Consider the following 14,028-nt stretch of genomic DNA (forward strand, 5'->3'; position numbering starts at 1 on the left):
CGTTTAGCTAGCTGGGACTGGGCATCATGTATTATACATGGCTGTACTGTGGTAGTCACGTTTAGCTAGCTGGGACTGAGCATCATGTATTATACATGGCTGTGGTAGTCACGTTTAGCTAGCTGGGACTGGGCATCATGTATTATACATGGCTGTGGTAGTCACGTTTAGCTAGCTGGGACTGGGCATCATGTATTATACATGGCTGTGGTAGCCACGTTTAGCTAGCTGGGACTGGGCATCATGTATTATACATGGCTGTGGTAGTCATGTTTAGCTAGCTGGGACTGGGCATCATGTATTATACATGGCTGTACTGTGGTAGTCACGTTTAGTTAGCTGGGACTGGGCATCATGTATTATACATGGCTGTGGTAGTCACGTTTAGTTAACTGGGACTGGGCATCATGTATTATACATGGCTGTGGTAGCCACGTTTAGCTAGCTGGGACTGGGCATCATGTATTATACATGGCTGTGGTAGTCACGTTTAGTTGGCTGGGACTGGGCATCATGTATTATACATGGCTGTGGTAGTCACGTTTAGTTAACTGGGACTGGGCATCATGTATTATACATGGCTGTGGTAGTCACGTTTAGCTAGCTGGGACTGGGCATCATGTATTATACATGGCTGTGGTAGTCACGTTTAGCTAGCTGGGACTGGGCATCATGTATTATACATGGCTGTGGTAGTCACGTTTAGTTAACTGGGACTGGGCATCATGTATTATACATGACTGTGGTAGTCACGTTTAGCTAGCTGGGACTGGGCATCATGTATTATACATGGCTGTACTGTGGTAGTCACGTTTAGCTAGCTGGGACTGGGCATCATGTATTATACATGGCTGTGGTAGTCACGTTTAGCTAGCTGGGACTGGGTAGTATTATGATACAGTAGGATGTGGTGGAGTTGTTAGATAGTACAGTAGTATTATGATACAGTAGGATGTGGTGGAGTTGTTAGATAGTACAGTAGGATGTGGTGGAGTTGTTAGATAGTACAGTAGGATGTGGTGGAGTTGTACAGTAGTATTATGATACAGTAGGATGTGGTGGAGTTGTTAGATAGTACAGTAGTATTATGATACAGTAGGATGTGGTGGAGTTGTTAGATAGTACAGTAGGATGTGGTGGAGTTGTTAGTACAGTAGTATTATGATACAGTAGGATGTGGTGGAGTTGTTAGATAGTACAGTAGGATGTGGTGGAGTTGTACAGTAGTATTATGATACAGTAGGATGTGGTGGAGTTGTTAGATAGTACAGTAGGATGTGGTGGAGTTGTTAGATAGTACAGTAGTATTATGATACAGTAGGATGTGGTGGAGTTGTTAGATAGTACAGTAGGATGTGGTGGAGTTGTTAGTACAGTAGTATTATGATACAGTAGGATGTGGTGGAGTTGTTAGATAGTACAGTAGTATTATGATACAGTAGGATGTGGTGGAGTTGTTAGATAGTACAGTAGTATTATGATACAGTAGGATGTGGTGGAGTTGCCGGATAGTACAGAAGGATGGTGCAGAGACCAAAGCCAGTAGCCTGTGTATTATCATGTGTGTGGTCTGTACACCAGCTGTGTGCAGCCTCTGCACCAGCTGAGTGTGGTCTGTGCACCAGCTGTGTAAAGGTTGTGTGTGGGAAGCTAAGTAGCGTGAGCATGGTTTCAGACAGTCACACTGTGTTAATGTTATACTTCTGGTGTCTGTGGCATGTTTGATTTTCCCACAGACACACACACCAGAGTTTTTTTCTGGGTTAAAATGTGGCTTAGGCGATGGGCGTGGTGGGGGCGTGGCCACTGGTGCAGTTGTCGACTGGACATTTTAGAGATCCTCCTGTTGACCGCAATGACAAAATGTGCAGTTTTAAAGTTAATTTCATTCAAATCTACAAAGTCCGCAATGGCTTATGCGATCTGAGTGACTCAAACATTATAACAAAATCAATGGGGGCCCCATGCCATGACAAAAATACTCCTGAATGCATAATAATAATCCAATGAAGTATTCTCCCTGACTTTCTACTTTTAATATTTTGGTGATTGTTATTTAAAAGTATATAGGTCCATTATCTTTTCTACATACTTTATATGTGGTTTTAGTCATTTAAGTTTAGACTGAAAACTTTTTTTTACATTCTGAAAAAAATGTATTTAAAAAAGATATATGTACACTACCGTTCAAAGGTTTGGGGTCACTTAGAAATGTCCTTGTTTTTGCAAAACACCAGTCTCAACGTCAACAGTGAAGAGGTGACTCCGGGATGCTGGCCTTCTAGGCAGAGTTGCAAGACTGGCCAATAAAAATTAAAGATTAAGATGGGCAAAAGAACACAGACACTGTACAGAGGAACTCTGGGCATCCCGGAGTCGCCTCTTCACTGTTGACTTTGAGACTAATGTTTTGCGGGTACTATTTAATGAAGCTGCCATTTGAGGACTTGTGAGGCGTCTGTTTCTCAAACTAGAAATTCTAATGTACTTGTCCTCTTTCTCAGTTGTGCACCGGGGCCTCCCACTCCTCTTTCTATTCTGGTTAGAGACAGTTTGCGCTGTTCTGTGAAGGGGGTAGTACACAGCGTTGTACGAGATCTTCAGTTTCTTGGCAATTTCTTGCATGGAATAGCCTTCTATTCTCAGAACAAGAATAGACTGTTTCTGGCCATTTTGAGCCTGTAATCAAACCCACAAATGCTGATGCTCCAGATATTCAACTAGTCTAAAGAAGGCCAGTTTTATTGCTTCTTTAATCAGAACAATAGTTTTCAGCAGTGCTAACATAATTGCAAAAGGGTTTTCTAATGATCAATTAGCCCTTTAAAATGCTAAACTTGGATTAGCTAACACAACGTGCCATTGGAACACAGGAGTGTTCCAAAAAATCTGCAATTTCCAGCTACAATAATATGATTCTTATTTTTATACTACTACATACTTTTTATATTACTACATACTTTTTATACTACTACATACTTTTTATACTACTACATACTTTTTATACTACTACATACTTTTTATACTACTACATACTTTTTATACTACTACATACTTTTATATTACTACATACTTTTTATACTACTACATACTTTTTATACTACTACATACTTTTATATTACTACATACTTTTTATACTACTACATACTTTTTATATTACTACATACTTTTTATACTACTACATACTTTGGAGATAATTACTGTGAAATGATTCAGACTACATCCATATTGACATATTCGATAATATACTGTAGGCCTTGTCTGGGAAATCACTCCGGACAGATTTCTGCCCCATTTCAACACTGTTACAGAAGGACAGTTTGGTGGAGGACATACTATGTGTCCTGGATTGATGATCTTTGAGTCTGTCTGTCCTGTCTGTCGTTGCGGGTTTAGATGGACCTGATGGATAGGCTGGGGCTGGGTGGTTGAGTGGGGGTCAGAGGGTTGGCCTGGCACTGTGGCAGTAGCTCCCTGTCCCGTCTCAGACAGACCTGGGTTCAAATACAATTTGAAATGATTTCAAAATACTTTGTCTGTGGTTTGATTGAGGTTGTCTGGCGTAATGGAACCCATTGAAGAGACCCCGCCCACCTGGCACTGCAGGCAGGCTAAAGCAAACGCTCTCACTATTTGAGAAGATATGGAATAGTATTTGAACCCAGGGCCCAGCCAGACTACAGTCCAGCCCAGGCAGGCCACATTGAGAGGCGGCGTACTGGAAGTGATTGGGGTTCAGCAGAGATAGACTGGACCGTGCCAATGGCCTCGTCCCAAATCACACTATATTGCCTTTTATATGGGCAATATAAAAGGCAATATATTCACTCTGGTGAAAAGTAGTGCACTACATCGGGAATAGGGTGCCATTTGGGACGTATATACAGTACTGCCCCTCCACAGCACCCTCCCTTACAGCCATGACCCCCCCTCTCCTTACAGCCATGACCCCCCCCTCTCCTTACAGCCATGACCCCCCCTCTCCTTACAGCCATGACCCCACCCCCTTATAGCCATGACCTCCCCCTTACAACCATGACCTCCCCTTGCCTTACAGCCATGACCCCCACACTACCCCTCTACCCCTCTACCTTCACAACCCATCTACTCCTCTGCCCCTGCTACCTCCTCTACCCCCCTACCCATCAATCCCCTCTACTTTATCTACCTCCACTACCCATCTACCCTCACAACCCATCTTCTCCTCTGCCCCTGCTACCTCCTCTACTTATCTACCTCCACGACCCATCTACCCTCACAACCCATCTTCTCCTCTGCCCCTGCTACCTCCTCTACTTATCTACCTCCACGACCCATCTACCCTCACAACCCATCTTCTCCTCTGCCCCTGCTACCTCCTCTACTTATCTACCTCCATGACCCATCTACCCCCACAACCCATCTTCTCCTCTACCCCTGCTACCTCCTCTACTTATCTACCCCTCTACCCATCTACCCTCACAACCCATCTTCTCCTCTACCCCTGCTACCTCCTCTACTTATCTACCCCTCTACCCTCACAACCCATCTTCTCCTCTACCCCTGCTACCTCCTCTACTTATCTACCCCTCTACCCATCTACCCTCACAACCCATCTTCTCCTCTACCCCTGCTACCTCGTCTACCTCCACGACCCTCTCTACTCATCTACCTCCTTTACCCCTCTACCCCCTCTGCCTCCTCTACCCCCTCTACTTGGGGGAGGGGGGGGGGGCTAGCCTAGTGGTTAGAGCGTTGGACTAGTAACCGAAATCCCTGAGCTGACAAGGTAAAAATCTGTCGTTCTGCCCCTGAACAAGGCAGTTAACCCACTGTTCCTAGGCCGTCATTGAAAATAAGAATTTGTTCTTAACTGACTTGCCAAGTTAAAGGTAAAATAAAATTTAAATTTAAAAATACCTCCTCTACCCCTCTCCTTTACCTACTCCACAAAAGCCACCATTGTTTCTAGTGCAGGAGGCAGAGAGCAGCAGTTAGGATCCGTCCCTAATGGCCCCCTATTCCCTATATAGTGCACTACTTAGGACCAGGGTCCAAAAGTAGTGCACTAAATAGAGAATAGGGGGCCATTTGGGGTGCAGACGTGCAGACCAAGGCAGAGCATGCCATGCCAACACAGGCCTGCTGGAATAACACAACACACAGTGGTTGGACAGCAGACTTAACATGCAAACCAAGCTCTCTCTACTAAAACTCTGCTCTTAAAAATCACACTCTCTCTCTCCTCTGCCACCTGCCCCTCTTTCTCTCCTCTTTTTCTCCCTCCTCCCTCCCTCTCAATCTCTCTCCCTCCCTCTCTCTCTCCTCTTCCTCCTCCCAGCCGCCTCTTCCTCTCCTCGCCGTGCCGCATCAGATATGGAGCAGGCCCGCCCGCAGACCAGCGGGGAGGAGGAGCTACAACTGCAGCTGGCTCTGGCCATGAGCCGAGAGGAGAGTGAAAAGGTAACACACACCCTCAAACAGTACACACACACACACCACACACACTGAACAAGAGGCACTGACACACTCTGACTACATGCAGTGTGAGAATGTTATGAACGTGGCTGCCTCCCACTCATACACACTCCCCTGCAGAGCTCAAATCTCTCCCCCCCCCCCCCCCTCTCTCTCTGTCCTCTAAGTGTCATCCATTTCGCGGAGCCTTTTATAGAAACCAATATCACCCCTCTCTCCTTGTGATGCGATCTATAACACCTGGCCAATCAAAGACACTGATACTCAGAGTTGGCCGCCGATCTGGCCAATTACAGAGTGCGATGCTGCAGAGTGATCCGCCGGCAGCTGTGCTGAGTGAATGAGTGACTGGACTGGACAGGGTGGAGCTATTGATCCACTGTTAGCTAGCCTGGTATTGATGGCACTGTTAGCTAGCCTGGTATTGATCCAGTGTTAGCTAGCCTGGTATTGATGGCACTGAATGCCCTCTGTGCCTCTGTGTTGTTAGATGGTGCACACTGCACCGAGGCCTGCGACTAAAAAACACACAATCTCTTAGCTCCTTTTATAAAACACCCAAAGTCTTAGCTCCTTTTATAAAACACACAAAGTCTTAGCTCCTTTTATAAAACACCCAATTTTTTAGCTCCTTTTATAAAACACACAATCTCTTAGCTCCTTTTATAAAACACAATCTCTTAGCTCCTTTTATAAAACACACAAAGTCTTAGCTCCTTTTATAAAACACACAAAGTCTTAGCTCCTTTTATAAAACACCCAATCTCTTAGCTCCTTTTATAAAACACCCAATCTCTTAGCTCCTTTAATAAAACACACAAAGTCTTAGCTCCTTTTATAAAACACCCAGTCTTAGCTCCTTTTATAAAACACCCAATCTCTTAGCTCCTTTTATAGAACACCCAATCTCTTAGCTCCTTTTGTAAAACACCCAATCTCTTAGCTCCTTTTATAAAACAACCAATCTCTTAGGTCCTTTTGTAAAACACCCAATCTCTTAGCTCCTTTTATAAAACACCCAATCTCTTAGGTCCTTTTATAAAACACCCAATCTCTTAGCTCCTTTTATAAAACACACAAAGTCTTAGCTCCTTTTATAAAACACCCAATCTCTCAGCTCCTTTTGTAAAACACCCAATCTCTTAGCTCCTTTTATAAAACACACAAAGTCTTAGCTCCTTTTATAAAACACCCAATCTCTTAGCTCCTTTTATAGAACACCCAATCTCTTAGCTCCTTTTGTAAAACACCCAATCTCTTAGCTCCTTTTATAAAACACCCAATCTCTTAGCTCCTTTTATAAAACACCCAATCTTTTAGCTCCTTTTGTAAAACACCCAATCTCTTAGCTCCTTTTATAAAACACCCAATCTCTTAGCTCCTTTTATAAAACACCCAATCTGTTAGGTCCTTTTATAAAACACCCAATCTCTTAGCTCCTTTTGTAAAACACCCAATCTCTTAGCTCCTTTTATAAAACACCCAATCTCTTAGCTCCTTTTGTAAAACACCCAATCTCTTAGCTCCTTTTGTAAAATACCCAATCTCTTAGGTCCTTTTGTAAAACACCCAATCTCTTAGCTCCTTTTATAAAACACCCAATCTCTTAGCTCCTTTTATAAAACACTCAATCTCTTAGGTCCTTTTGTAAAACACCCAATCTCTTAGGTCCTTTTGTTTTTTATTTTTTTATTTTACCGTTATTTTACCAGGTAAGTTGACTGAGAACACGTTCTCATTTGCAGCAACGACCTGGGGAATAGTTACAGGGGAGAGGAGGGGGATGAATGAGCCAATTGTAAACTGGGGATTATTAGGTGACCATGATGGTTTGAGGGCCAGATTGGGAATTTAGTAAAATACCCAATCTCTTAGCTCCTTTTGTAAAACACACAAAGTCTTAGCTCCTTTTGTAAAACACCCAATCTCTTAGGTCCTTTTGTAAAACACCCAATCTCTTAGCTCCTTTTGTAAAACACCCAATCTCTTAGGTCCTTTTGTAAAACACACAAAAACTCATAATTGACAAACTTTATAAGCTGAATATTGGTAAACTTTTACAGACTTTCAATTTCCAGTTGTTAGTCCAACTCCTAACACAGAGCTTATTCAACTACTGGCCGTCGAGAGACAAATGATTTCAGGTTTTCTTTTCTACCCGTTAATTTATCAATGTCATTTATTGGTCAGAGTCCACTCACCTGGTGTCCCTGATCCCTGACTAGAAACAAATGAAAACCAGAAGTGTTTTGAGTGCAGTTAGCCCTGCTAATAACACGACCCCCTTTAACACTCCAGCCTGCTCCCCCGGTGGACATTGATGACCAGACCCAGCTCCAGATCGCCCTGAGCCTCAGCAAGGAGGAAGCTCAGAAGGTACTGCTGAGATGTAGCTCCTCTGGCCCCCTGCATCCTCAACCCTAACTAGGGTTGTAAAAATCCAGAAACATTCCCAAAATCCCCAGGTTTCCCATAAATCCCGGTTGGAGATCTCTCTCCCTCTATATTCCCTCCTGATTCTGGGAATCCTTCAACTGGGATTTCTGGGAAATTAGGGAATTTCAGGAAAGTTACGAGAATTTTGCAATGCTAAACCTAACCAAACCATTCTACCTCCTGCTGCTGCTGCAAGCTCTCTCTCTCTCTCTCTTGCTCACTCTCTTAGACCTGTGGGTCAAATGAACTTTGACCCTGGTTCCTGAACAGCCAAACAGCTTGCTGTGCTGCCCCTTTTCTCTCGTCACAGATGGGATAAGGCTGCATCCTTTTGTTTCCACTAACCAATAGCACCATCTCCCTCTCTCTGTAGACCAATGGTATGAGATCCCGCCCTCTGACCTCTTCTGGTGTACACGCCAATCCCTGTCTCGGGGAGGGTCAAAGAGGGCTTGCCTTCCATGCAGTGTATCAACAATGGTGGCGTTCCAGGTCATCTATTTTGCACATCTCAGCAACCACATGTGATACAGTGTTCTTCTGAGATTCGCAGTGCGTCTGTAAGAAAGACAACCTGGAACTGCACCAATGTGAATATCAAGGCAGGTTAGGAAGTGTTTTTATTTATCCACCAACGATTGATTTGTTTTTCCTCTCCTCCACTCCGCCGATTGGCTCCCTTATAGCCGGCCTCGCCTCCTCCGGTTGCCTTGGATATGGATGAAGAGAGACAGCTCCAGATCGCCCTGAGCCTGAGCAAAGAGGAGCACCAGCAGGTAGTGCCCCTGGCCCTATCCCAGATGGCATCCTAGTCACTATGTAGTGCACTGCGCTATAGTGGCCTGGTGGAACCAGCCTGATCTCACCAGCTCACATTATGGCGGAGTGAGACAGAAACATGAGTGCAGAGGTCAGACTGCTTGACCAGACTAGCCACATAGGTCTCGGGCCCAAAGTAGTGCACTACATAGGGACTAGGTTTGGCCCACTGAGAGGTGAAGGTGGGGAGCATGTTCTCTCCCCCTGAACCCCCTGTGTCTTTAACCCTTCGTGTCCTTCAGCTCTACTCAACACCTCTCTGGCTTCCTTTCCTTCTGTCTGTCTGGCTGCTCATCACCGTGTTTTACTCTCTAGACTGGGAACTCACTCTGCTTCTCTAGACTGGGAACTCACTAGACTGGGAACTCACTCTGTTTCTCTAGACTGGGAACTCACTAGACTGGGAACTCACTCTTCTCCTCTAGACTGGGAACTCACTAGACTGGGAACTCACTCTGCTTCTCTAGACTGGGAACTCACTCTGCTTCTCTAGACTGGGAACTCACTCTGTTTCTCTAGACTGGGAACTCACTCTGCTTCTCTAGACTGGGAACTCACTCTGCTTCTCTAGACTGGGAACTCACTCTGCTTCTCTAGACTGGGAACTCACTCTTTCTCTAGACTGGGAACTCACTAGACTGGGAACTCACTCTGTTTCTCTAGACTTGGAACTCACTTTTCTTCTCTAGACTGGGAACTCACTCTGTTTCTCTAGACTGGGAACTCACTCTGCTTCTCTAGACTGGGAACTCACTCTGTTTCTCTTGACTCGGAACTCACTCTGTTTCTCTAGACTGGGAACTCACTCTGCTTCTCTAGACTGGGAACTCACTCTGCTTCTCTAGACTGGGAACTCACTAGACTGGGAACTCACTCTGCTTCTCTAGACTGGGAACTCACTAGACTGGGAACTCACTCTGCTTCTCTAGACTGGGAACTCACTAGACTGGGAACTCACTCTGCTTCTCTAGACTGGGAACTCACTAGACTTGGAACTCACTCTGTTCCTCTAGACTCGGAACTCACTCTGTTTCTCTTGACTGGGAACTCACTCTGTATCTCTAGACTGGGAACTCACTCTGTATCTCTAGACTGGGAACTCACTATGTTTCTCTAGACTGGGAACTCACTAGACTGGGAACTCACTCTGTTCCTCTAGACCTGGAACTCACTCTGTTTCTCTTGACTGGGAACTCACTCTGTTTCTATTGACTGGGAACTCACTCTGTTTCTCTTGACTGGGAACTCACTCTGTTCCTCTAGACTTGGAACTCACTCTGGTTCTCTAGACTGGGAACCCACTCTGGTTCTCTAGACTGGGAACTCACTCTGCTTCTCTAGACTGGGAACCCACTCTGCTTCTCTAGACTGGGAACCCACTCTGCTTCTCTAGACTGGGAACCCACTCTGCTTCTCTAGACTGGGAACCCACTCTGTTTCTCTAGACTTGGAACTCACTCTGCTCCTCTAGACTTGGAACTCACTCTGTTCCTCTAGACGTGGAACTCACTCTGTTCCTCTAGACTTGGAACTCACTCTGCTTCTCTAGACTGGGAACTCACTCTGCTTCTCTAGACTGGGAACCCACTCTGCTTCTCTAGACTGGGAACCCACTCTGTTTCTCTAGACTGGGAACCCACTCTGTTCCTCTAGACTGGGAACTCACTCTGTTCCTCTAGACTGGGAACCCACTCTGTTCCTCTAGACTGGGAACTCACTCTGCTTCTGTAGCTCCACTGGGTTTTACTGCTTCTTTGTTGTTCTCTCTCTACCCCCCCTCTCTCTAACCCCCCCTCTCTCTACCCACTCTCTCTCTCTCTACCCCCCTCTCTCTCTCTACCCCCCTCTCTATCTCTCTCTACCCCCCCTCTCTATCTCTACCCTCTATCTCTCTCTCTCTCTCTACCCCCCTCTCTTTGTCTCTGTCTCTCTCTCTACCCCCCTCTCTCTGTCTCTCTCTCTCTCTACCCCCTCTCTCTGTCTCTCTCTCTCTACCCCCCTCTCTTTCTCTTTCTCTGTCTGTCTCTCTCTCTCTACCCCCCCTCTCTCTCTCTCTACCCCCCCTCTCTGTCTCTCTCTCTCTACCCCCTCTCTCTGCCAGGGTGGCACAATGGAAGCAGTTACTCACTGAGTGACTGGTGCTCTCCTCTCTTCTCTGATCGGAGTAGACTCTCTGTCACTGTCTGTCTCTCTGTCTTGTCTTGTCCAGCTTCTAGACATGTGTTGTTGTTGTGTGACCTGTGCATGTGTTGTGTTTAGTGGTCTGTGTTGTTGTGGTCTAGTGGTCTGTGTTGTTGTGGTCTAGTAGTCTGTGTTGTTATGGTCTAGTGGTCTGTGTTGTTGGGGTCTAGTAGTCTGTGTTGTTGGGGTCTAGTGGTCTGTGTTGTTGTGGTCTAGTAGTCTGTGTTGTTGTGGTCTAGTGGTCTGTGTTGTTGGGGTCTAGTAGTCTGTGTTGTTGGGGTCTAGTGGCCTGTGTAGTTGTGGTCTAGTAGTCTGTGTTGTTGTGGTCTAGTGGCCTGTGTTGTTCTGGTCTAGTAGTCTGTGTTGTTGTGGTCTAGTGGTCTGTGTTGTTGTGGCCTGTGTTGTTGTAGTCTGTGTTGTTGTGGTCTAGTGGCCTGTGTTGTTGTGGTCTAGTGGTCTGTGTTGTTGTGGTCTAGTAGTCTGTGTTGTTGTGGTCTAGTAGTCTGTGTTGTTGTGGTCTAGTGGTCTGTGTTGTTGTGGTCTAGTGGTCTGTGTTGTTGTGGTCTAGTGGCCTGTGTTGTTGTGGTCTAGTGGTCTGTGTTGTTGTGGTCTGTGTTGTTGTGGTCTAGTAGTCTGTGTTGTTGTGGTCTGTGTTGTTGTGGTCTAGTGGTCTGTGTTGTTGTGGTCTAGTAGTCTGTGTTGTTGTGGTCTAGTAGTCTGTGTTGTTGTGGTCTAGTAGTCTGTGTTGTTGTGGTCTGTGTTGCTGTGGTCTAGTGGTCTGTGTTGTTGTGGTCTAGTGTGCACTACTTTAGACCAGAGGCCTATTCCCTACATAGTGCACTACTTTAGACCATAACCCTATTCCCTATATAGTGCACTACTTTAGACCAGAGTCAAAGCACTACATTTGTTCCCTATATAGTGCCCTCTGGGTCCTGGTCCCATAATGCACTGTATATGGAAATAGGGGGCCATTTGGTAGACAGCAAATGTGTGTGTGTTAGAATCAGTGAGCTTGTCTCCGAGCCATGTCATGCCTAACAGCGTCCATGTGTCTGTGTGTGTTGCCAGGAGCAACGGAGTCGCCAAGGAGACGAGTCGTTGCTCCAAAAAGCTCTGGAGGAGAGTAAACGAGAGGCGGCGTCTGGTGGAATTGGGGTAGGAACAGTTACCACACGTACTACTCTGTATAACCTACAGTATATAACAGTTACCACACCGTACTACTCTGTATAACTTACAGTATATAACAGTTAACACACCGTACTACTCTGTGTAACCTACAGTATATAACAGTTACCACACCGTACTACTCTGTATAACCTACAGTATATAACAGTTACCACACCGTACTACTCTGTATAACTTACAGTATATAACAGTTACCACACCGTACTACTCTGTGTAACCTACAGTATATAACAGTTAACACACCGTACTACTCTGTATAACTTACAGTATATAACAGTTAACACACCGTACTGTAACCTACAGTATATAACAGTTACCACACCGTACTACTCTGTGTAACCTACAGTATATAACAGTTAACACACCGTACTACTCTGTATAACTTACAGTATATAACAGTTAACACACCGTACTGTAACCTACAGTATATAACAGTTACCACACCGTACTACTCTATGTAACCTACAGTATATAACAGTTAACACACCGTACTACTCTGTATAACCTACAGTATATAACAGTTACCACACCGTACTACTCTGTAACCTACAGTATATAACAGTTACCACACCGTACTGTAACCTACAGTATATAACAGTTACCACACCGTACTACTCTGTATAACCTACAGTATATAACAGTTACCACACCGTACTACTCTATGTAACCTACAGTATATAACAGTTAACACACCGTACTACTCTGTGTAACCTACAGTATATAACAGTTACCACACCGTACTACTCTATATAACCTACAGTATATAACAGTTACCACACCGTACTACTCTATGTAACCTACAGTATATAACAGTTACCACACCGTACTACTCTGTATAACCTACAGTATATAACAGTTACCACACCGTACTACTCTGTATAACCTACCGTATATAACAGTTAACACACTGTACTACTCTGTATAACCTACAGTATATAACAGTTACCACACCGTACTACTCTATGTAACCTACAGTATATAACAGTTACCACACCGTACTACTCTGTGTAACCTACAGTATATAACAGTTACCACACCGTACTGTAACCTACAGTATATAACAGTTACCACACCGTACTGTAACCTACAGTATATAACAGTTACCACACCGTACTACTCTGTGTAACCTACAGTATATAACAGTTACCACACCGTACTACTCTATGTAACCTACAGTATATAACAGTTACCACACCGTACTACTCTGTGTAACGTACAGTATATAACAGTTAACACACCGTACTACTCTGTGTAACCTACAGTATATAACAGTTACCACACCGTACTGTAACCTACAGTATATAACAGTTACCACACCGTACTACTCTGTGTAACCTACAGTATATAACAGTTACCACACCGTACTACTCTGTATAACCTACAGTATATAACAGTTACCACACCGTACTACTCTGTGTAACCTACAGTATTTAACAGTTACCACACCGTACTACTCTGTAACCTACAGTATATAACAGTTAACACACCGTACTACTCTATGTAACCTACAGTATATAACAGTTACCACACCGTACTACTCTGTGTAACCTACAGTATATAACAGTTACCACACCGTACTACTCTGTATAACCTACAGTATATAACAGTTACCACACCGTACTATAACCTACAGTATATAACAGTTAACACACCGTACTACTCTGTATAACCTACAGTATATAACAGTTACCACACCGTACTACTCTGTATAACCTACAGTATATAACAGTTACCACACCGTACTACTCTATGTAACGTACAGTATATAACAGTTAACACACCGTACTACTCTGTATAACCTACAGTATATAACAGTTAACACACCGTACTACTCTGTGTAACGTACAGTATATAACAGTTACCACACCGTACTACTCTATGTAACCTACAGTATATAACAGTTAACACACCGTACTACTCTGTATAACCTACAGTATATAACAG

At 44.4% G+C, this 14,028-nt stretch overlaps 1 protein-coding gene across 2 annotated transcripts in view; it reads left to right on the forward strand.

Annotated features, from left to right (window-relative positions):
• LOC129842632 (epsin-3-like) overlaps window positions 1-14,028 on the forward strand; it is a 73,460-nt gene that overhangs the window by 25,735 nt on the left and 33,697 nt on the right. Inside the window, exons 7-10 of one of the 2 annotated variants that reach the window (XM_055911254.1) lie at window positions 5,321-5,442; window positions 7,756-7,833; window positions 8,580-8,669; window positions 11,965-12,051. In XM_055911254.1, the coding sequence (XP_055767229.1) occupies window positions 5,321-5,442; window positions 7,756-7,833; window positions 8,580-8,669; window positions 11,965-12,051 (377 nt within the window). The remainder of the gene's footprint in view (window positions 1-5,320; window positions 5,443-7,755; window positions 7,834-8,579; window positions 8,670-11,964; window positions 12,052-14,028) is intronic. The other variant, XM_055911255.1, reaches the window with a different exon arrangement.

Source organism: Salvelinus fontinalis, unplaced genomic scaffold, assembly GCF_029448725.1.
Source record: "Salvelinus fontinalis isolate EN_2023a unplaced genomic scaffold, ASM2944872v1 scaffold_0057, whole genome shotgun sequence".
Classification (NCBI taxonomy): domain Eukaryota; kingdom Metazoa; phylum Chordata; class Actinopteri; order Salmoniformes; family Salmonidae; genus Salvelinus; species Salvelinus fontinalis.